Raw genomic sequence first — 17223 nt, 5'->3', positions numbered from 1 at the left:
AGAATTACAATGTCCAAACTTTAAAATTTTAATATCTTAATTATACTTGTATGATTTTTTTCTCTTGGTACACACACAAGTTTGATTGATATCTTTATATACTTATTATGATTGTTCAATATAACTATCACAAACAAAATTGCATATATAAAAACCATTTTTTTTATTTGCACTATGATCAATACTTAAAAAATAAATTTGACCGAAAGAATCGTAAAAATATTATGAAATTATTGATCTTTTCATACGTTAATAGATACATATACTGTCCCATACATACATTATGTCTTTTTTTATATCACGTATATAAAATTTCTTTAATACTTATAAGTATTAATCTTATAAAATAATATTTTTATCATATTTAATGTTCATAATTAATTGATAAAATTTGCTTTCTTGTTAGAGCAACTTTTGAAATTAAATGCGATATAACAGCATTATTTAAATTTACTGAGACAATATGACGTTGCACTTATTGTTAGCGTGAAAAATGAATTCTCTTTATAAATTTTAGAGAATGTTAGTTTGTTGGATATAGCTGACTTTATAAGACCAGATGTCGTCATATAATTTGTGATCTACATTCTCTGCTATGTTCAGATCATTCGTTGTCTATTTATGTCCGGTCCACTAAACGGATAATATTTGATCGCAGACAAAAGTGCAAAATAATGTAACAGATGATTTTATTATCATTTTATTGAGTAAAACTAATTTTATAATATTTTTAACCATGGAAAACATGACTAATATACATATAATCAAACAAAGTTGATTTCAGTGCTAAAAGAATGTTGATAAAAGAGTACAAAAGATGCATAAAAAAGCTATCTATTTATACGGCTGATTTAATTCCCTGGCAAAGACGAGAGAATACGTCGCGCTTTTCGCATAAAGAAGAAACTCTGGTTAACTCGAAACAAGCAAAGCACGATTGCTTCGTTCAACCTGAGGAGAATCGATCGTTGTCGAGACGTTACGTCGCGCCGGTTCAACGATCTCACGAGCCGTTCCGCAAATTCTTTTTCCCTCGCTCTTTTCGCTTTCGCCCTCCTTTTATTTCACACGCGGATCAAGATAAATCGCTACGATAGCGATTACGAGGGTACCGAGGTCGACATGGTCATAGAGAGCACGTCTGATGCAAGTCGAGTGTCCGTGGGTAGCTTGTGGGCATAAGAAACGCGGCTTCTTCGGTGTCCCTTGGAGCCATTCGGATACGGCATGTACGGAGGATATGATGCTCCTGGACTCGGTGCACCGCCGATCATTTGTATGTACTCGTACGCCCTGAGGAATTTTTGTAATCTTTGGAGAATCTTTATCGTCTCGAAAACGCGTCTCGAAAGCACCACCTGGAGCGTGACCGCGAGGCTCTTGATCCTTGTACCTTGTGCCTTTGAGATTCCGATGGAATGCTCTTATGCGAACATCTACGTCGTCGCTAACGGAAATCTCTTTAAAATCGCTCCCAAATTCTTGAATTAAATCAGATTTATTAAATATTATATGAATGGGCAAAGGATGGGTGAAAGTTGGTTGAGGACGTAGCTTATTTAAAACTTGCAAAATTCCTCTCTCTCTCTCTTTCTCTTTCTCTTTCTCTTTGCAATTTGTGGAATGTGCTTTAAAGCGAGTGTACCATTCGTTGGAATCTTTTTAATTATGGAACGATTAAACGTGCAAGTGATGTAAGATGCAGCGAACGTAATAAGAGAGAAACGAAATCTTAGTTTTAAGATAGCTGAAAGATATTCATTACTGAAAAAATTTACTTTAAGAAATTTTTTTAAATAATTACATAGAAAGCGATGAAAACAATTTTATATTATTTGAACATAGAAAGATACAATTATTATAAAATAATTATTATTAGCTTATAAAGTAAAAATTAACGAGAGAAAAGTTAGAAATTATAATTTCAATTTTATCGCATAAAAAAACGCAAGGAATAAATCGAAAGTCGATAGCAGACGACTGGCGCGCGACTTAAATTCTGCATGATTCCTTTTCTAAACAAAATGTGTTTCTATATATCCAATTTTTTTTGTCATTGTTATTAATGATGTATATTGCTCTTTAAAGTATATATTACGATATCTTACATTTTTTATATGTATGGTGTTTTTTGATTTCTTTTTATATAATAGCTTACAATTTCTGAAGATTCAAATATCAATATATCAGTATAAATAATTTGAATGAAAAAATACAATAAATATGTTTAATTCTGATATCCTCATTAAAAATAAAATCTTCAAAAAAATTTTTTAAATTAAAAAGTATTCTTTATGTTGAAATTACAATTGAAGATGAGTTATACATTTATTCTCTTTTTCTTATTATCCCTCATTTAATAATAATTTATAAAAGAATAAATACGAAGCCTTATATTCGTATATTACGATCTTGAAACTTTTCTTATTAAACGTAAAGCTTCTTGGGATGCTTCTGTGATCCGATGAGTTTCTTGTAATTCTCGTCAGTTTGAGACTTTGAACTCGTCTAACTAGTCGTTGTAGTTTTTCTTTGTATTCTCATGTAATCATCTAATTTCTCTACGTCGTAAATTCTTGATAGTCCTTTTCATTTCTGCAAAATATTTTAACAAATAAAAATGTTTAAGAATTTTAAAAAGCAAGCCAAAGCAAATAATAACTGCAAAGTACAAATTATTTAAGAAATTTATAATATTACTCTGTCTTGATTTATTGTGGCAATGTTTTAAAATATAATAAATCCGTTATTGTTTCAACAATAATTGATGAATATAATATATATTTTATTTTTGTAAATTGTGTCTGCACAAAATTGTTTTCGAAGGTTTCTACCTATATTATGTTTCAAAGCAAGCAATTAGCGGAAAGATAATTGATCGCACATAGAGATAGTTCCTTTTTTTTTTTTTAGCTTTTTTCCCTTTTATTATTGTGTCAATGCTAACAGAGCATATCTTTTTTCACAAAGGCTGAAAATGTCGACGATCTTCTAAGAAATTGTGCGCGAAAATCGTAAATAAAATGAAAAATTTATGAAATGGCAGGACTGTCGACGAAGAAACATACGAGTACGAATTTATGAGTAGTCGACACTTGTAACGTTATTTATGCGACGACACCGACATGGATGAACATCAACCTGTCCATTATGCTTATCTTGTATTTCGACATTACTGGACTGACAATATATTTTCTATCATTTTATTTTTGTTTCGGAAAATGTCGATGAAGAATGACATCCTACTTTGTATAGGAATAGTTTGTTCTCGTTCCGTGAAAAAAGATATTACGAACTAAACGTATCGATTTCTCTCCCATCGAATATTAGCGACATAAATATAAGTATGCGAAAATTAAGTTCTAATGGAAAAAAATATGATTAATTAACCTAAATTAATTAACCTAATCTATCTCTCTCTTCGTGTCATTAAGTGATCAGAGAGTTTGTCAGATTACTTAAAATTATCCGATATTGTTTTAACATCTGATAATTATATCTGATCTTTATATAAAACGTTATACGTTACGTGTCAATTAGAAAGATATCTTTCAATTGTTGTAAAACATAGGTGCAATTTTTTTTTTAGTTTGTCAGTAGATAATATTACACGTATAAACATGGCGTGCACGTACGAGAGTCACAAGTGTACGAGAAATTGTGGCTGGAAAAAGCTCGTGTATTTCATATTGCGGGTCTCGTACTTGGTGTGATTAAGTGCTCGGAACTGTTTTAATAACGACGCGACAGTAGCTCAGCCATGCGGAAACGAGTACATCTCTGAAACGTAAATCCGCGAATGGGCCTCTACATTTTAGTTGAGATTTCCGGCAAATTGAAAGGTTTGATTTGATTCATGGCTACGATAAGTGATATTATAACATTATTACTTAAGTATTAACTCAAATTTTAATTAAAAAGATTGATTAATTTTCTGCAAGCGATATAATGTGAAAAGTCATTCGCCGACATATATGCATAGTGAATTGTACAAATTCATATAATTTGTGATAAAAGTTGAAAGGTTTCGAAATATAATAATCTTACGAATTAATCTTAACGAATAATTAATTAATATTTATAAAATTAATATTTACGAAAAATATATAATATTTTAATTTAAAGTGATTGCTCTATAGCCATCAAATAATATTCATTTGTAAGTAGATAAGATATTTTGTAACTGTGAATAGATAAGGCGCTGTAAGTTATCTTCACTTTTTATTTTTAAAAAAATGGGTCTAAAGTTCTTTATAAAAATTCTAGTTGGCGATCTATTGATTTAATTAAGTAGATTTGAGCCTGAATATCTAGCTTCAACACACAATTGCTCGCGAATCTGCTCCTTCTATCTCCATTGTCCAGAGGTGCGAAGCATCGTGTCTTGGCGATGTTCCAACTGTAGTTGCCAGCCACGACTCCTGTTTGATGATTCTCAATGAAAATATCGGACACACCCGTTTCTCAATTAATTTAGCGGTGCGAATTATAGTTGATAAAAAAATAGTCATCCTTATTAAAGTTTCGATTGGATCAAACAGTTATTTAGCTATCCATCAAAGTATAAAATTGAAATTACATTGCTGCAACTTCTTGTTGTTTTATTTTTATTCATTTCAAATAAACATAATTAATTTATGTATTAATTTTGGTCTGTATTTTTTTTCTAACAATTTTTTCAGTAAATCTCAAATAACCATTTGACGAAACCGATACATTTTTGAATCAGTACATCATTGATATTAGTTTAATTGATTAATATAAATCTAGATATGATTTAAAAACCTCAATTTAATTAGGCGATAGCAGTTATAAGCTGACGCGTCGTATCTTCTTTGATTACATCAAGCTTGAAAATTTGAATAAGGGCTTGGTGTCTCTGGCGTGTGGTCTCGAACCAACAGGTTGGATGGTCTTTTCCAGTCGTACAACGTGAGGAATGGAGAGACAGGCGAACGACCTGTGCCAAATTTAAATTCGTCGCGTGCATTCGCGATGCTCATTGCCGATCGTTTTCAGTCTTCCGTGCGTCTCCTCGCAAGCACGAGCAATGACTAATTGAATAGTTTAATTTAATAAGTTCAATGAAAATAATTCATTGGAGAGAGATATAAATAAATCTCCTGAACAAATCTGAAAAGAATCGCATATTTAAGCACTCGGAGAGCTGCAGATAAAAAATTTTGCATATATCCATTTTATTCGGCGCGTCGAATTAGTTTACCGAGTTTTTGCTTGAAATTTCAAGCTGGAATCGCTCGCTTTTATACAGAGCATCGTCAACAGGTTGAATGATTCGGCTCGGCCACCGCAATGACGAGGCTAAATTTAAATTTATCGTGATTTTTTTCTGAAGGACGTGCCCTCATGACGACGTTTAAGTTACCATTATTCTGTCCATTGTTGTGTGATGGTATTTACACAAGGACTGATCAAGGTATTCTTGGTGAGTGTCTTTGGGATAGATCCGGTTTTTAAATTGCAAACACAGCCACATAAAACTTGTTGCCATTATAATTCATGCAATATATGTAATATCTTCTTTTTCTTTTTCTCTTGTCCTTTTCTTTTATACATAAAATCACAGACACACGATCTTTTTTATATTTATATCTTCTAAATCTGTAAAAACGTGGATACTCTCTGGAATGTCGAAACTTTAAATACTCTAAGAATGTTGTGTAAAGTAGCTGCAAAAAATGCAGTTGAGTATTGCAAAAAATAATATTTTAATCATAAAAAGATACTAATTCGGAAATATTTCTTTTTCGCATATTTGAAAGAACAAAAATTGTGTGTTGCGCGTGTTCCACAATTGTATTTATACTGATAGGTGTGGTTCCCGATGCTCCACAAAGTGTCTCTTTCAACTGCCATTCGCAGCTGCAATGACTGAAATCTGACTGAAATAATCGAGCAAGCCCCGAACGAACGGCCGTCCCTTGACATAACGGACTTTTTCAATCAGGCAATTCCGCCGCACACGTATCTCGGGCTTCTCTCTTCCCCTTCCGTTACAGACGAAATTAAATTTGATTCTCGACTCGTTTCACTACTTTCCCAATGTCATTGGCACGACTTCCTTTCCCCGATTGCATCTTGATTGAATAATGTATGTCCAACGGTTTACTCGTACTGTGTCATGCATGACGCGTCACTGATCTTGAATACATAGTACTGCGAGACATGTTTCGCTATCTTTTTATATCGTACATTCAATAATTGCGCGAGATATAATACTCTATATTAAATATTATATATTATATATAATATATATATATTTTTGCCATTGTTACAATGCGAGAGATTCGAACTTTGAAATAAAATTATTACGTCAAATTACGCTTATTATTAATACAATGTCAATTAAAACATATTCAACGAATTTGAATTCATTCGATATTAATAAAATTGAATCAAATCTTATCATATCACGTGAATGATCTTATAATTTGATATACATTATATATAATTATTGTACATATGGACATTCTTCACTTTGCTATTAAATATAATTTGCATTGCGGAAGATATTAATGCTAGTCACGAATTGAAGTTGAGAACTTGATGAGAATTTTAGGTGCCTCGGTCAACGAGGAGATTATTGCCTAGTGAAACGACCGGCGCGACATCCCATTCGACTCGAGATAAATCCGCTTCTGACGGAAACCATATATAAGACACAGACAGAAGCCATCCAAGGTAGCTTGCGTCGCGCGCCGTATTGTGTCGACTAACTTAACTTTACGAGTTAACGATCTCACATCCGTGAGAAAGACACCTTGTTAATTACCTATCGTGTCTTTATATGTTAGATCGCGACGGACATTCCAGACTTGATTTTTATTCTATTGAAAGTTGTTTTTTTTTTCGTCGGTATTACGGAGATTAGAATACTAATATATTCAATTTTAATGTATATAATGAAGCTTATTTATCTCAAAACGGGAAATACATAGAATATTAATATTTATGTTAGTACGTTTTACTACTATTATTTAATTTTTGTCAAAACACAATATTGGTATTATCATGGCATAGAAATCTCGATAGCGTGCAGTAATAATTAATCGAAGCTTGATTATCGATAATATACGATTCGAACCGTTATCATGATTATTTCGTTAAAAATTCGATACTCATACGCGCAATGAAAATTGTAAGCTAATTATCGACGCGTGCTGTTTGCGTAATTTCGATACGAGTTTAATATTGTACGATGTAATAACCACATAAACTGTCACTAACGATATTAACGTCAATCAGAACAACGGCATTTAATCGAAATCGCTATAGCTCCGATAATGAGATATTAATATAATGTGATTGTTAAAGTATGCGCGTGCTATCGGTTAGGGAATATTTCAAATATGTCGAATTATTTTCCAAAACACCGAACCGGTGTAATATATGCGGATTCTCTGCTGTATATATGCATACATAAATTTCCGTTACATTTAGAATTGTAGATATACATCTTGTGAGGTTGCTAAGTGCGTGATGATAAGTAGTCTTTAACTTAATAGCGTGACGTAAGTTAGTGGCTACGCGCGGATGTCTGTGACTTCGGTCGAACCGTCACCAAAGTTGGTGCGGGCGGTGACCCCTCAGCGATATCTCAGAGTTACGAAGGAACCGTAGGACATCCCACCCACAATCTCGAGACACTCGGACGAACTACGATAAACACGCGGTATCCTGGGATTAACACGTTGCCCGCATTGTCTTCGGTCGCCCGGCTTTCCTTGTACGCGCACAAACACACACATACATCTGTATCCATTTATCTATCTATTTACGGACAGGTATAAATATGTAACTACTGTTAATGACTGTTGTTGACAAGGATCATTAATTAGTACCCTCGTATTCATTTAATCGTCGTCGCGTGTTGTGTATAACGCCGTATAAAAATGCAACTATTGTGCTTGCGGTTGATTTAATTAATAATCATTATTCTCACGCCCGCGGATACTCGAACGAAATGGAGCTATCGCTCTTTAATCACGCGATCGCGATCCGAACGTGAAATAATGATGGAGAGAGTAAGACTCGCTCTTTTACCGAAACTTTATTTTCAAATATCTACTCGGCGTATCTAACGAAAGGAGAGGAGGCCTCTCTCTCTCTCTCAATTCGGAAGGGCGCAATTAGCATCGCTTTAGATTTCCACCCGACTACTCCGCGATCCGCCTTTACTACGAAGTCAGACCGGTTTCTGATCTTATAACGATAATTGGGTAATGAGTTGGCAAACTAAGTAGACATACCTTCGGGCCCAAAGTCTCAGGCTGCATCGTCGGGGAACGAGGCGGAATCAAACCTCGGAGTTTAGGTACGATTCGCCGGTATGCACCGCCGATTCCACTGGAGAACCACCGGCTGGACTCTCTTTTTCACTCTCTCTCTCTCTCTCTCCCTCGCCTCCTCCCCTTCTCTCAGCTGTTTCCGTTTGCGCTTTAGTTAGAGAAGCGGTACGTTCGCTTACGAAAGCAAACTTCCATCGGAGCTTCTGCAGACTTGCACGGCGTGGCGGGTTTCTGGAGAGAGACGCGGCAGGTTTCTAGAAAGAGGCGAGGCGTGACGGGATACGAAGCGGCGAGAAGGGCGCAAAGAGAGATTGACTGTGGAAATTTCAAACGCAGCCGGATAGGGAGCGAGAAGGTCTCGCCTCGTATTCCCTAGCGAACTTTAAATATTTGAGACGCCATATATTTCCGACGTTTTATATAACGTCTATAAAACATGCAAACGCACTGAGTAAATTACGAAGTCCCGGGAACAACAAATGACAGGACTGACACGCGAACAATGCACTCTCAAGGAGATATTATAGCGAAAGTTGAAAAAGCTAGTTTCTCGTAACCGCAATCTACGAAGCACAGAGATAAAGCAATAACGACTTGTTTCTCTTGTTTTGAGCAAGAAAAAATAAAAGTGTCTTAATCGATATAATTACAGCGATAATTGACTCCTTTAAATTGACTAATTTCGAAGTCATTAACAAAAAAGAAATAAATCTCTAGTTTCTAAATATACACATATGCATAATGAAAAATTAGACAACATAAATACGACTATTGTATTCTAATTTTAAGAGACGAGATTATTATATAACTACGTCGACATCTTTTCATAGTCGATTAAAATGTTTTTATCGACTATTTTATCTTAATTGAATAAATTATTATATATAAGAAATATTATATTGAAAGATCAATAGAGAGAGAGAGGGAGAGAGAGAGAGATAAAAAAAAAGCACGACGGTGCATTAATTTTTTTTTTTTTTAAATGAAATATATATTTATTATATTTCTTTTTAAATATATTTAAATCTGACATTGAACTACTCGCTATTGCTAAATAATCTCAATGTATAAGATTACAATTTGATTTTATATTAAACTTATACTTGAGAATTTAGCACAGAAGTAATAAAGTCGAGTTCAAAAGTACTTACAAGGAATGGATATTACACCCGCGTTAAATATATTAATTTACATCTTAGACGTTTAAATACCGGACGCTATTTAACGGCATTCCGTGCCAAAGTCATATATCTCCCGTCCTCAGAGGTGGGATCGCCGATAATCGAGATCCAAGGAGCGTTATAGTTGGCTTTAATGCCGGGTATTCAGAGTAAGGTACAGTGTGTCCTGACACTCGACTTGGGCAGATTCCAAGGTCCTCGCGCTGTACACGTATATCGCGCGCGCACGTACGTGTGTACACGAATTCACACACGTGCCGGACGTTCGGGACGGTAACCACTGGTACGCCCCCGGGCTCCACATTGACGTGTTCATGCACCGGTCCTCTCGTAAACTTCTGGAGTACTCCCGCCATCTCCACGGCCATCGTCCTTTCCTCCATCCCTCCCTTCCTCCCTTCCTCCCTTCCCGTTCCGTTCTCCCGTACCACTGCCTTCCCTATTTGTTATCCCCTTCGTAAAACCTCGGACGAAGTGGAAGATCGGTTGAACCACCCGCTAATCTTTCAATGTCTCGCTCTTGCTCTCGCTCTCTCGCTTCTTCTCTTCTTCATTTTCCTCTCTGGTAACGTCTGATTCTCCTTCACCTCGCCGTGGCCGGATCTCCGTGCGTGCCGCATTGAACTCGATATGCAGGGTAGATACGACCTTTACAATCGATGACCGCTTATCCTTCGGGAATAATAAGATCGAAAGGGCGGTTCTCTGTGCATCCCAAGGAGGAAGCTCCTGTCTCGAAGGGCGGTTACGTTTTACGCGCAAAACGTATGAATAGGAAGTAATGTGCGAGGGAGCATTAATTAGAACGAAATTTAATCTGAATATTAAAAAGTATGATTTTTCGAAACAATAAAAGTAGGATTTTTTGACGTTTTCTTATTATAATGTTTTTTTTTCTTACTAAATGTATCATTAAAATCTCATAGATTTAAATTGAATTAAATAAAAGGTTGAATAAGTAGAAGAAAAAGTGTAAAAAAATACTGTGTATCTCTCTGTATGTACTTTTATTATTATTTTGAGAAACGGTTCTAAGATTGGAGATTTAATCTTATTTATAGTTTAAATTTTCCGTATATATACATACAATATTATATTTATTACTTTACGTAGCAGAAATAAAAGATTGTTGCTAGTTAACCTTTACATTATAAATAATTTATTGCACAAAGCAGCGTAAAATTTTAATGTTATATTTAATTCGACTACTATAACAAATTACTAAATAAATAACAATTATAATAATTTTTTCTTCATAATCAAATTTACCAAAATTACATTATTGTTTCATCTTGTATTAAGCTTAAAAGTTAAATTTTTTAATGAGGTAGGAAATATAGGAGACGTAGCTTTATGCATATTATTTCATAAAGCAGTTCTACATTCCGGTATATGATATTTTATTCCGTTCTGGCACGCAATATCAATGATTAATAGGAAAGTAACTATCTTATGCCGTTTCAAACGCATGATAAGAGAGAAGAGCGATGAAACAGAAACTCGCTTGTATGTTATTTAACGAAGATCGAAGAAATGGTCGCAAATACTCATCATTTTCGCTACAAGATTTTCACAAATGGGTGGGTGGTCTGACGTGTTCGCGTACGTGTCCATTGCGCATATTTGTCTGGCTTTAAGATACTTCCATCGGTCCAATTTTCCGCAAGAATGTGACACGTAGCAATCTTGGTAACCTCGGGGTTGCGCCGCGCAATTTATCGGCCACCGAGTGCAGCTTCGACGATTTATCTTCCCCTTCCACTCTTCCTTTCTCGTCTTCGCCATCACGCGCTTTCTTCTTTCTTTTTTTGCTTCTCTCTCTCTCTCTCTCTCTCTCTCTCTCTCTCTCTCTATCGCGTTTCTTCTCTCTTTCTCTCTCCCTCTCTCGTCTTCTGCATCTTTTTTCCTGATTCTTCCCTTTCCCTCTCGCTTTCTATTTCTATCTCGTCCATCGCTTACGATCGAGTTGAATCAACGCTGAAACGCGCGCTATCTGAACTTCGATATCTCAAACTTTCGACCTCGATATTTTGCAATATCGACAGTTACCGAATTACAAACTCGTGTCTTTGTGAATAATTTAACGCGTAATATTTCGTAGAACTTACGCTCTCTAACTTGTCGTTTCAATAATAAAATGAAATGGACTTGTCTTATTATGTACACTACATTATTTTCGAGAAATGGCCTCGTTAACATGGCAATCATATTAATGCTTATTCTTAAACACAAGTATAAATTAGACATTATTGCTAAAAATAAGTATTACTGCGATATAATTTTTGTTAAATGATTGCTGTTATATTTAAGCACAAGAGCATAATTTCAAATGTATGTTTTGATATCTATTTCAATAAATAAATATAAAAATAACAAATTTCATATATACAAAGATTAAAGATTTTTTTAAACATTCTAAATAGGCAGCTGCGTATACAATGTCGTCAAAATCAAGGAAAGAAATTTTTTGCCTTTTAGAAACGTTTCACAATAATAAAATATCACCTTTGAATTAAAAACAGTCATGAATAATTCTCAATTATTAATATTTATCAATAATTGTTACGGTTGGGAGAGATTATCGCTCTTGGAACTGACATTTTTAAAACTTCAGGTTTTGAAAATTTCCGATTCCATCGGTCGGGAAATAAATAACGAACGAGCAAATAAAATCAATGGATCTTAAGCCGCGCCGAGGGGGTACATTGCGTGGCCAAAAAGGAAAGAAAATCAAGATCTGCAGGTGTAACGCCTGCAGCGACCGGGCGGTAAAATGCACGCAGGCTCCCGATGCAGGGAGGACCGGAGTAACCGTTTGCGATGCCCCAAGCTCGATAAAAAATGCAGCGATCACATTTCGGCAGAGACTTTGGAATCTTCCAACTATCTCGCCTTCTTTGATTCTCACCTCTTCGTGCCTTCGCTCGCCTCCCTTTTTCGCGATCGGCGATACCGCTCGCCGACCCTCGCAGCACTCGACATACACGTATCGCTTTTAATATTTTTTTTTTTTTTGCGACGCTTCGATGTAATCGTCCTCCTCAAAAATTACCTTCGGTTAGATGGATCAGCCTCGTGTACCGAATCAATGAACTTGCCGGCGATAGTTTCGGGCGATTTCGAACATAACGACTGGACTGCAGACGCGATCGTTGATCGTTCGAATCATCCTGTTTATTCCTTCAGTTAGGTAACACAGTCAATGCTTTTTCTTCGCAGTTGCTGATAATCGCGAGATCTAATCGGCTGTTGTAATCGTAAAAAACTTGGAACAAAAATTGCACATATTCGCTGCCGTGCTCGAATTACATACAACAGGTGATTCGCAAGTAAGTATTACGAGATGCCGTGAATATGATTTCTCTTAGATTGAATTTTCGCGATCGATTTAAATATTAAATTATTCAATGACGCGAAGAAAGTAAAAAGACCGATCGATTAACACAGGAATTAATTATATATTCTTTAATAATTTAAACAGATAAGAAAAAATATAAATATTTAATTGCAAATCGTATTATTATAACTATATATTTATATTTCTTGTTTGTTATGCATTACATAATGTGAAAATATTATACAATATAATGAAAGTGAAAAAATCTATGCGTTTTTCTTTATCTTTGCAATCTCGAACTATTCCAGTTATTTGTATAAATTTGTTTTTTTCCGAAGATAATTTTCGGTTAAAAAACATACGAAATTATATGAATATTATACGGATAAAATATTAATAAAGAGTGAATCACGATTGTAAAATCATTACTCGCTTCCATCCAGAAATGATAATTAAAAAATGATAATTACTCACGCGTCGTACTTGCTTTCGCCGGTTGCCGTTACGTAATGAAGCTGCCAGGATCATCGTTGATCAACTTGACAAAGGATCTTTTACATTCTCCTCGTAGCTCTGCCAATACGAGCGCAATCCAGTCCGAGACCCCAGGCGGCTGGTCAAGCTGCGGCAAGTGTCTGGACGACATGAGGCTCATGCAAAGATTAGCGATCAGCGGACTGCTGTCCGTAATCCTGATCCTTCTTCTGACCGGCACGATCGTAACGCGACGCGATACTCTTGCGAGTGTCGTCGATCGGGGCGTTGCGCCGGAAGAACGCAACGAACAGTCGAATCCGGCCTGGGTGCAAGACAATGTGGTTCCCGGGCAGAATGAACCCGAGATCGAAGACCGGGATAAGGATAAAGATCGGCGTTTAGATACCAGGCATAAACAATCCGAGCCTTCGGCGGTCGGACCGCCGGCCGCATCTGTTCCTGGCGCTTACGTTATTAGACCCCCGAATCCGCCTCTGGATGACGTAACCAATCAGCGCCGTGAAAAAGTTAAAGAGGTAAGATTGCATTGGGTTTTTGTTTTCTGCATGTTGGGATTTAAGAAGGTTAAGTTGGCCTAAAGTGTAAAAGAATTAGGTAAGTGCTTAAATACGCGATTATTTTATTTTAGATATATATATTTTTAAATTATAATTATATAGATATATTCTTTTTTTATGTAAGTTTTTGTAAGTTATATATTCGAAATATGATTCAACATTTCGCGTTTTGTCTGGGTAGAAAAATACAATTTAAGGTGAAATACACAATTTCCTGCATTTGAAATGCATATTTGAACTTACACAGACTTTCCAAAAACTCATTTTGTTCAACGTGGTTTTTACTGCTGCCGCGTCGTTCGTCACTGCAGCGTCATAGAAAGGCGGAAATTAAAGAGGATCGTAGGGAAAACCGATGGATCCTTTGTTCGTCCTGTCACATCAATATTCGCGTTTGGATTATAGCGAGGCATGGGTAGAAAGAAAATAGGAGAAAATCAGTCAGGACGACAAGCATGGATTAATCAAACGAAATTTCTTCAAAGGAGACTATCTTTAATTTACGTGAGATCAAATTGGAGTCACAAAAAAGGAGTATTCGAATAAGCTGTTTTAAAATTTAATCATAATTTAGATCAGGTCTCAGTTAGCTTTGTAATTAGCTCTTAATTCAATTATTTTTAGCGAATCTATTTCAAATTTTGCTTGAAAATATAAAGAATATATTTCTGAAATTCTTATTAATATTGAAAAATTGTATATTTATGAGATATTACAAATTAATATCTTGCAAGATAGAAAATTAATTTCGTTAATGTAGAGAAATAGAAAATACATTAATAATTCAAGAAAACATACATTTCCCATGCGGAATTTAAATCCTCGGCAGCGACATTAATCAATCGTGACATGCTGAGTTTGCTTCAGAAATGGACAAACGAAACTCAATTAATTTATTTCCGAACAAGTGACAGCTGAAAAAAACGCGTGAATAACAGATAACTGTCTAGTGAAGTGTCAAATTGGATTAACCGGCATATGCATATGCCATATTTTATGACATATCTCTAGTATAACTAATTGTAAGTTGACTAAATGCACCTATCTCAATTTAGAGTTGAATCGACTCTTGTCCATGACAAGACAAGCGGATGCATGTTGAAGAAAAAATTTGATTATACCTCGATGCACGAATTAATTAATTCGATCGTATTCCATTATTATATGAGATGGATATTTTATGTTTGTATCTGAAAACAAACAAGAGAAATATTTCGATATTTTGATTATATATTTAGTATAATATATTAATATTTTATTGTGTCTTTTTTGATAAGTTTTTAACATCATTATAAAATATTGGTCCTAAAAGACCAAAGTAAATAATTGTGTAAACATGATTTTTGTTGCTTGCATGCAGTTGTGATTATAATATTATAAGGATACAGGAAACCGATTTGTCGTTTCATAATACTAGACTACAAGTTATCTATGGATTTATACATTGTCCGGAGGCGTTCATTCCAAACGAAGCAATTTAGTAGAAGACTGACATAACTTACGAAACGCTGTACGCTCAGAATGGATTTCAATTAAACGTTCGTGCTCCACCTTACGATATGCGTTTAATCGTGTGTCTCTGGTGTCTCGATAAATGATGATGCAAACATGAAGAAAAAATTAATTATACGAAGAAAATTGCAAGGAACAATAATTACACATTATTTACGAGCAAAAGCGATAATTTTTTTAATCGTTATACTTCACGTAATATTTTACGTAATAGTATAAAAATAAATTACAAATAATTAATATCAATTCGCACAGGTCAATATTCTAATCTAAATCAATTGATTTAACGTTTCAGGATTATTGTAATTGCTTTTTGTTTCTTTTTTCTTTGTAATTTATGAAAAACGCAATTTCATTAAACTCATTGCCTCGTCAACGGCGCTATGATCGGTAATTTCACGAAACAAGGGAAATTGCTGCATTGTGGTTCTTGAATAATTCCAAATGGAGAAATGTGGGCGGCTATAAAGTTAATTGTTTTTAGTCGAGCTAATGTGATAGGCATGATCATGTCGCATATCCGATGCTATAAGCGCTATATTTTTTGCTCGCACATTTCTTGGTCTCGTTTAATCGGCCGTATTAAATTTTTATTCTCTCGAATAATTTGGAATAATTACTGCTTCATTGATCATGAGATATTTTAATAAAAACGTCTAAAAGTAATTACACGCACACACACACACACAGGATATTATAAGATATTAAATAAAATAAGTTTTTGTAGATATCCTCGAAATTAAATTATTTTTATTTTTATTAGTTCTATTTTTCTTTTCTTTTTCTTCTTAAAATTTTATTTCGTATAATTTTCTATAGATTATTATCTTTTCTATTCTACATATTGTAATATGTCTATCAATTTTAGTCATCTTTTAAAGCATAATTATGAACGAATATTATAATATGAATGAGAATGAATTTCTATCAGATTCTGTTAAAAGTATTAAGATTGAGAAAATGTATAAATGTTTTAAACTTATAAAGGAAAAAACATGTTTCAGAAATTTATATTTAAATTTTAGATTTTTAAAAGCGATTTTACAATTTTATCAAACTTCTTTTTAGATATTATCTTATAGATTACATCATTTATTATTTTTGAAAGTAGCTTCGGATATTTTTGATTTTTCTTTTTCTTTCTTTCTTACTCTTACAAATTGATAAACTTACGAGGATATACTACACATACCAGATTTTCAATTACATCGAATCGTATGGTCATTGTTCAACGCCAAGCCATCGATAATGTTCCCTTTCGCTGGCTCCGGAGCTTCAGGTGCTTCATTACGATAGCGTCTGCAGGATATATTCCCTTCTTCGCGCAGATTAGCGTTTATAGAAATCCGGAAATTTCGTGGGAGAGCAAGCGGCGTGAACGGCAGCCGCGGGAATTTCCGGCGAAGTCGCATTGTCTATCGAATCATACAAGTTGGGCACAATGGTGGCGGCTTCCTTTAATGAAAGATGCTAGTTAAGGGAGGCAGAATGGGACAATGATAGAAGCATGGAGTCCGCGAAGCAGGATGAGAAAAGGGGAGGGGGAAGAAGAGGCGAGAAAGCGATGGGTGGTCTCTTCTGAAGCGACCTTTCATTCGCGAATCTCGCAAAACGACGCGGGAGAAGAGAAATGGGGATGTCGGTTCCATCGGTTCTACTTAGCAGAGATTAATTCGCGTTAGTTTGAGAGCTCTTGTACAATGCGTGGCTCGCCTAACAATAATAAACAAAGCTATAATTATACTAAACCCCGCTGAAAGTTTACGAGCTGAATTTCGTGGTCCTCTATCATCTTATGTTGCCTCGTTTCCCTTTGTCCTGCTCTCTCT

The 17223-nt window shown here is 34.9% G+C and overlaps 1 protein-coding gene across 4 annotated transcripts in view; it reads left to right on the top strand.

Annotated features, from left to right (window-relative positions):
• The window catches only part of LOC115241730 (mannosyl-oligosaccharide 1,2-alpha-mannosidase IA), a 481287-nt gene that overhangs the window by 293417 nt on the left and 170647 nt on the right, over positions 1-17223 (top strand). For 3 of the 4 annotated variants that reach the window (XM_029817655.1, XM_029817653.1, XM_029817656.1), the window contains 2 exons: positions 12710-12819; positions 13399-13840. The exons of the other annotated variant lie outside the window; for it this stretch is intronic. In XM_029817655.1, coding sequence (XP_029673515.1) covers positions 13472-13840 — 369 coding nt within the window. In that variant the 5' untranslated portion in view covers positions 12710-12819; positions 13399-13471. The remainder of the gene's footprint in view (positions 1-12709; positions 12820-13398; positions 13841-17223) is intronic. 4 annotated transcript variants of the gene reach the window in all.

The sequence above is a fragment of the Formica exsecta genome, unplaced genomic scaffold (assembly GCF_003651465.1).
Source record: "Formica exsecta isolate Colony F162 unplaced genomic scaffold, ASM365146v1 scaffold51, whole genome shotgun sequence".
NCBI lineage: Eukaryota > Metazoa > Arthropoda > Insecta > Hymenoptera > Formicidae > Formica > Formica exsecta.
This window is presented reverse-complemented; position numbering and strand designations above follow the sequence as displayed.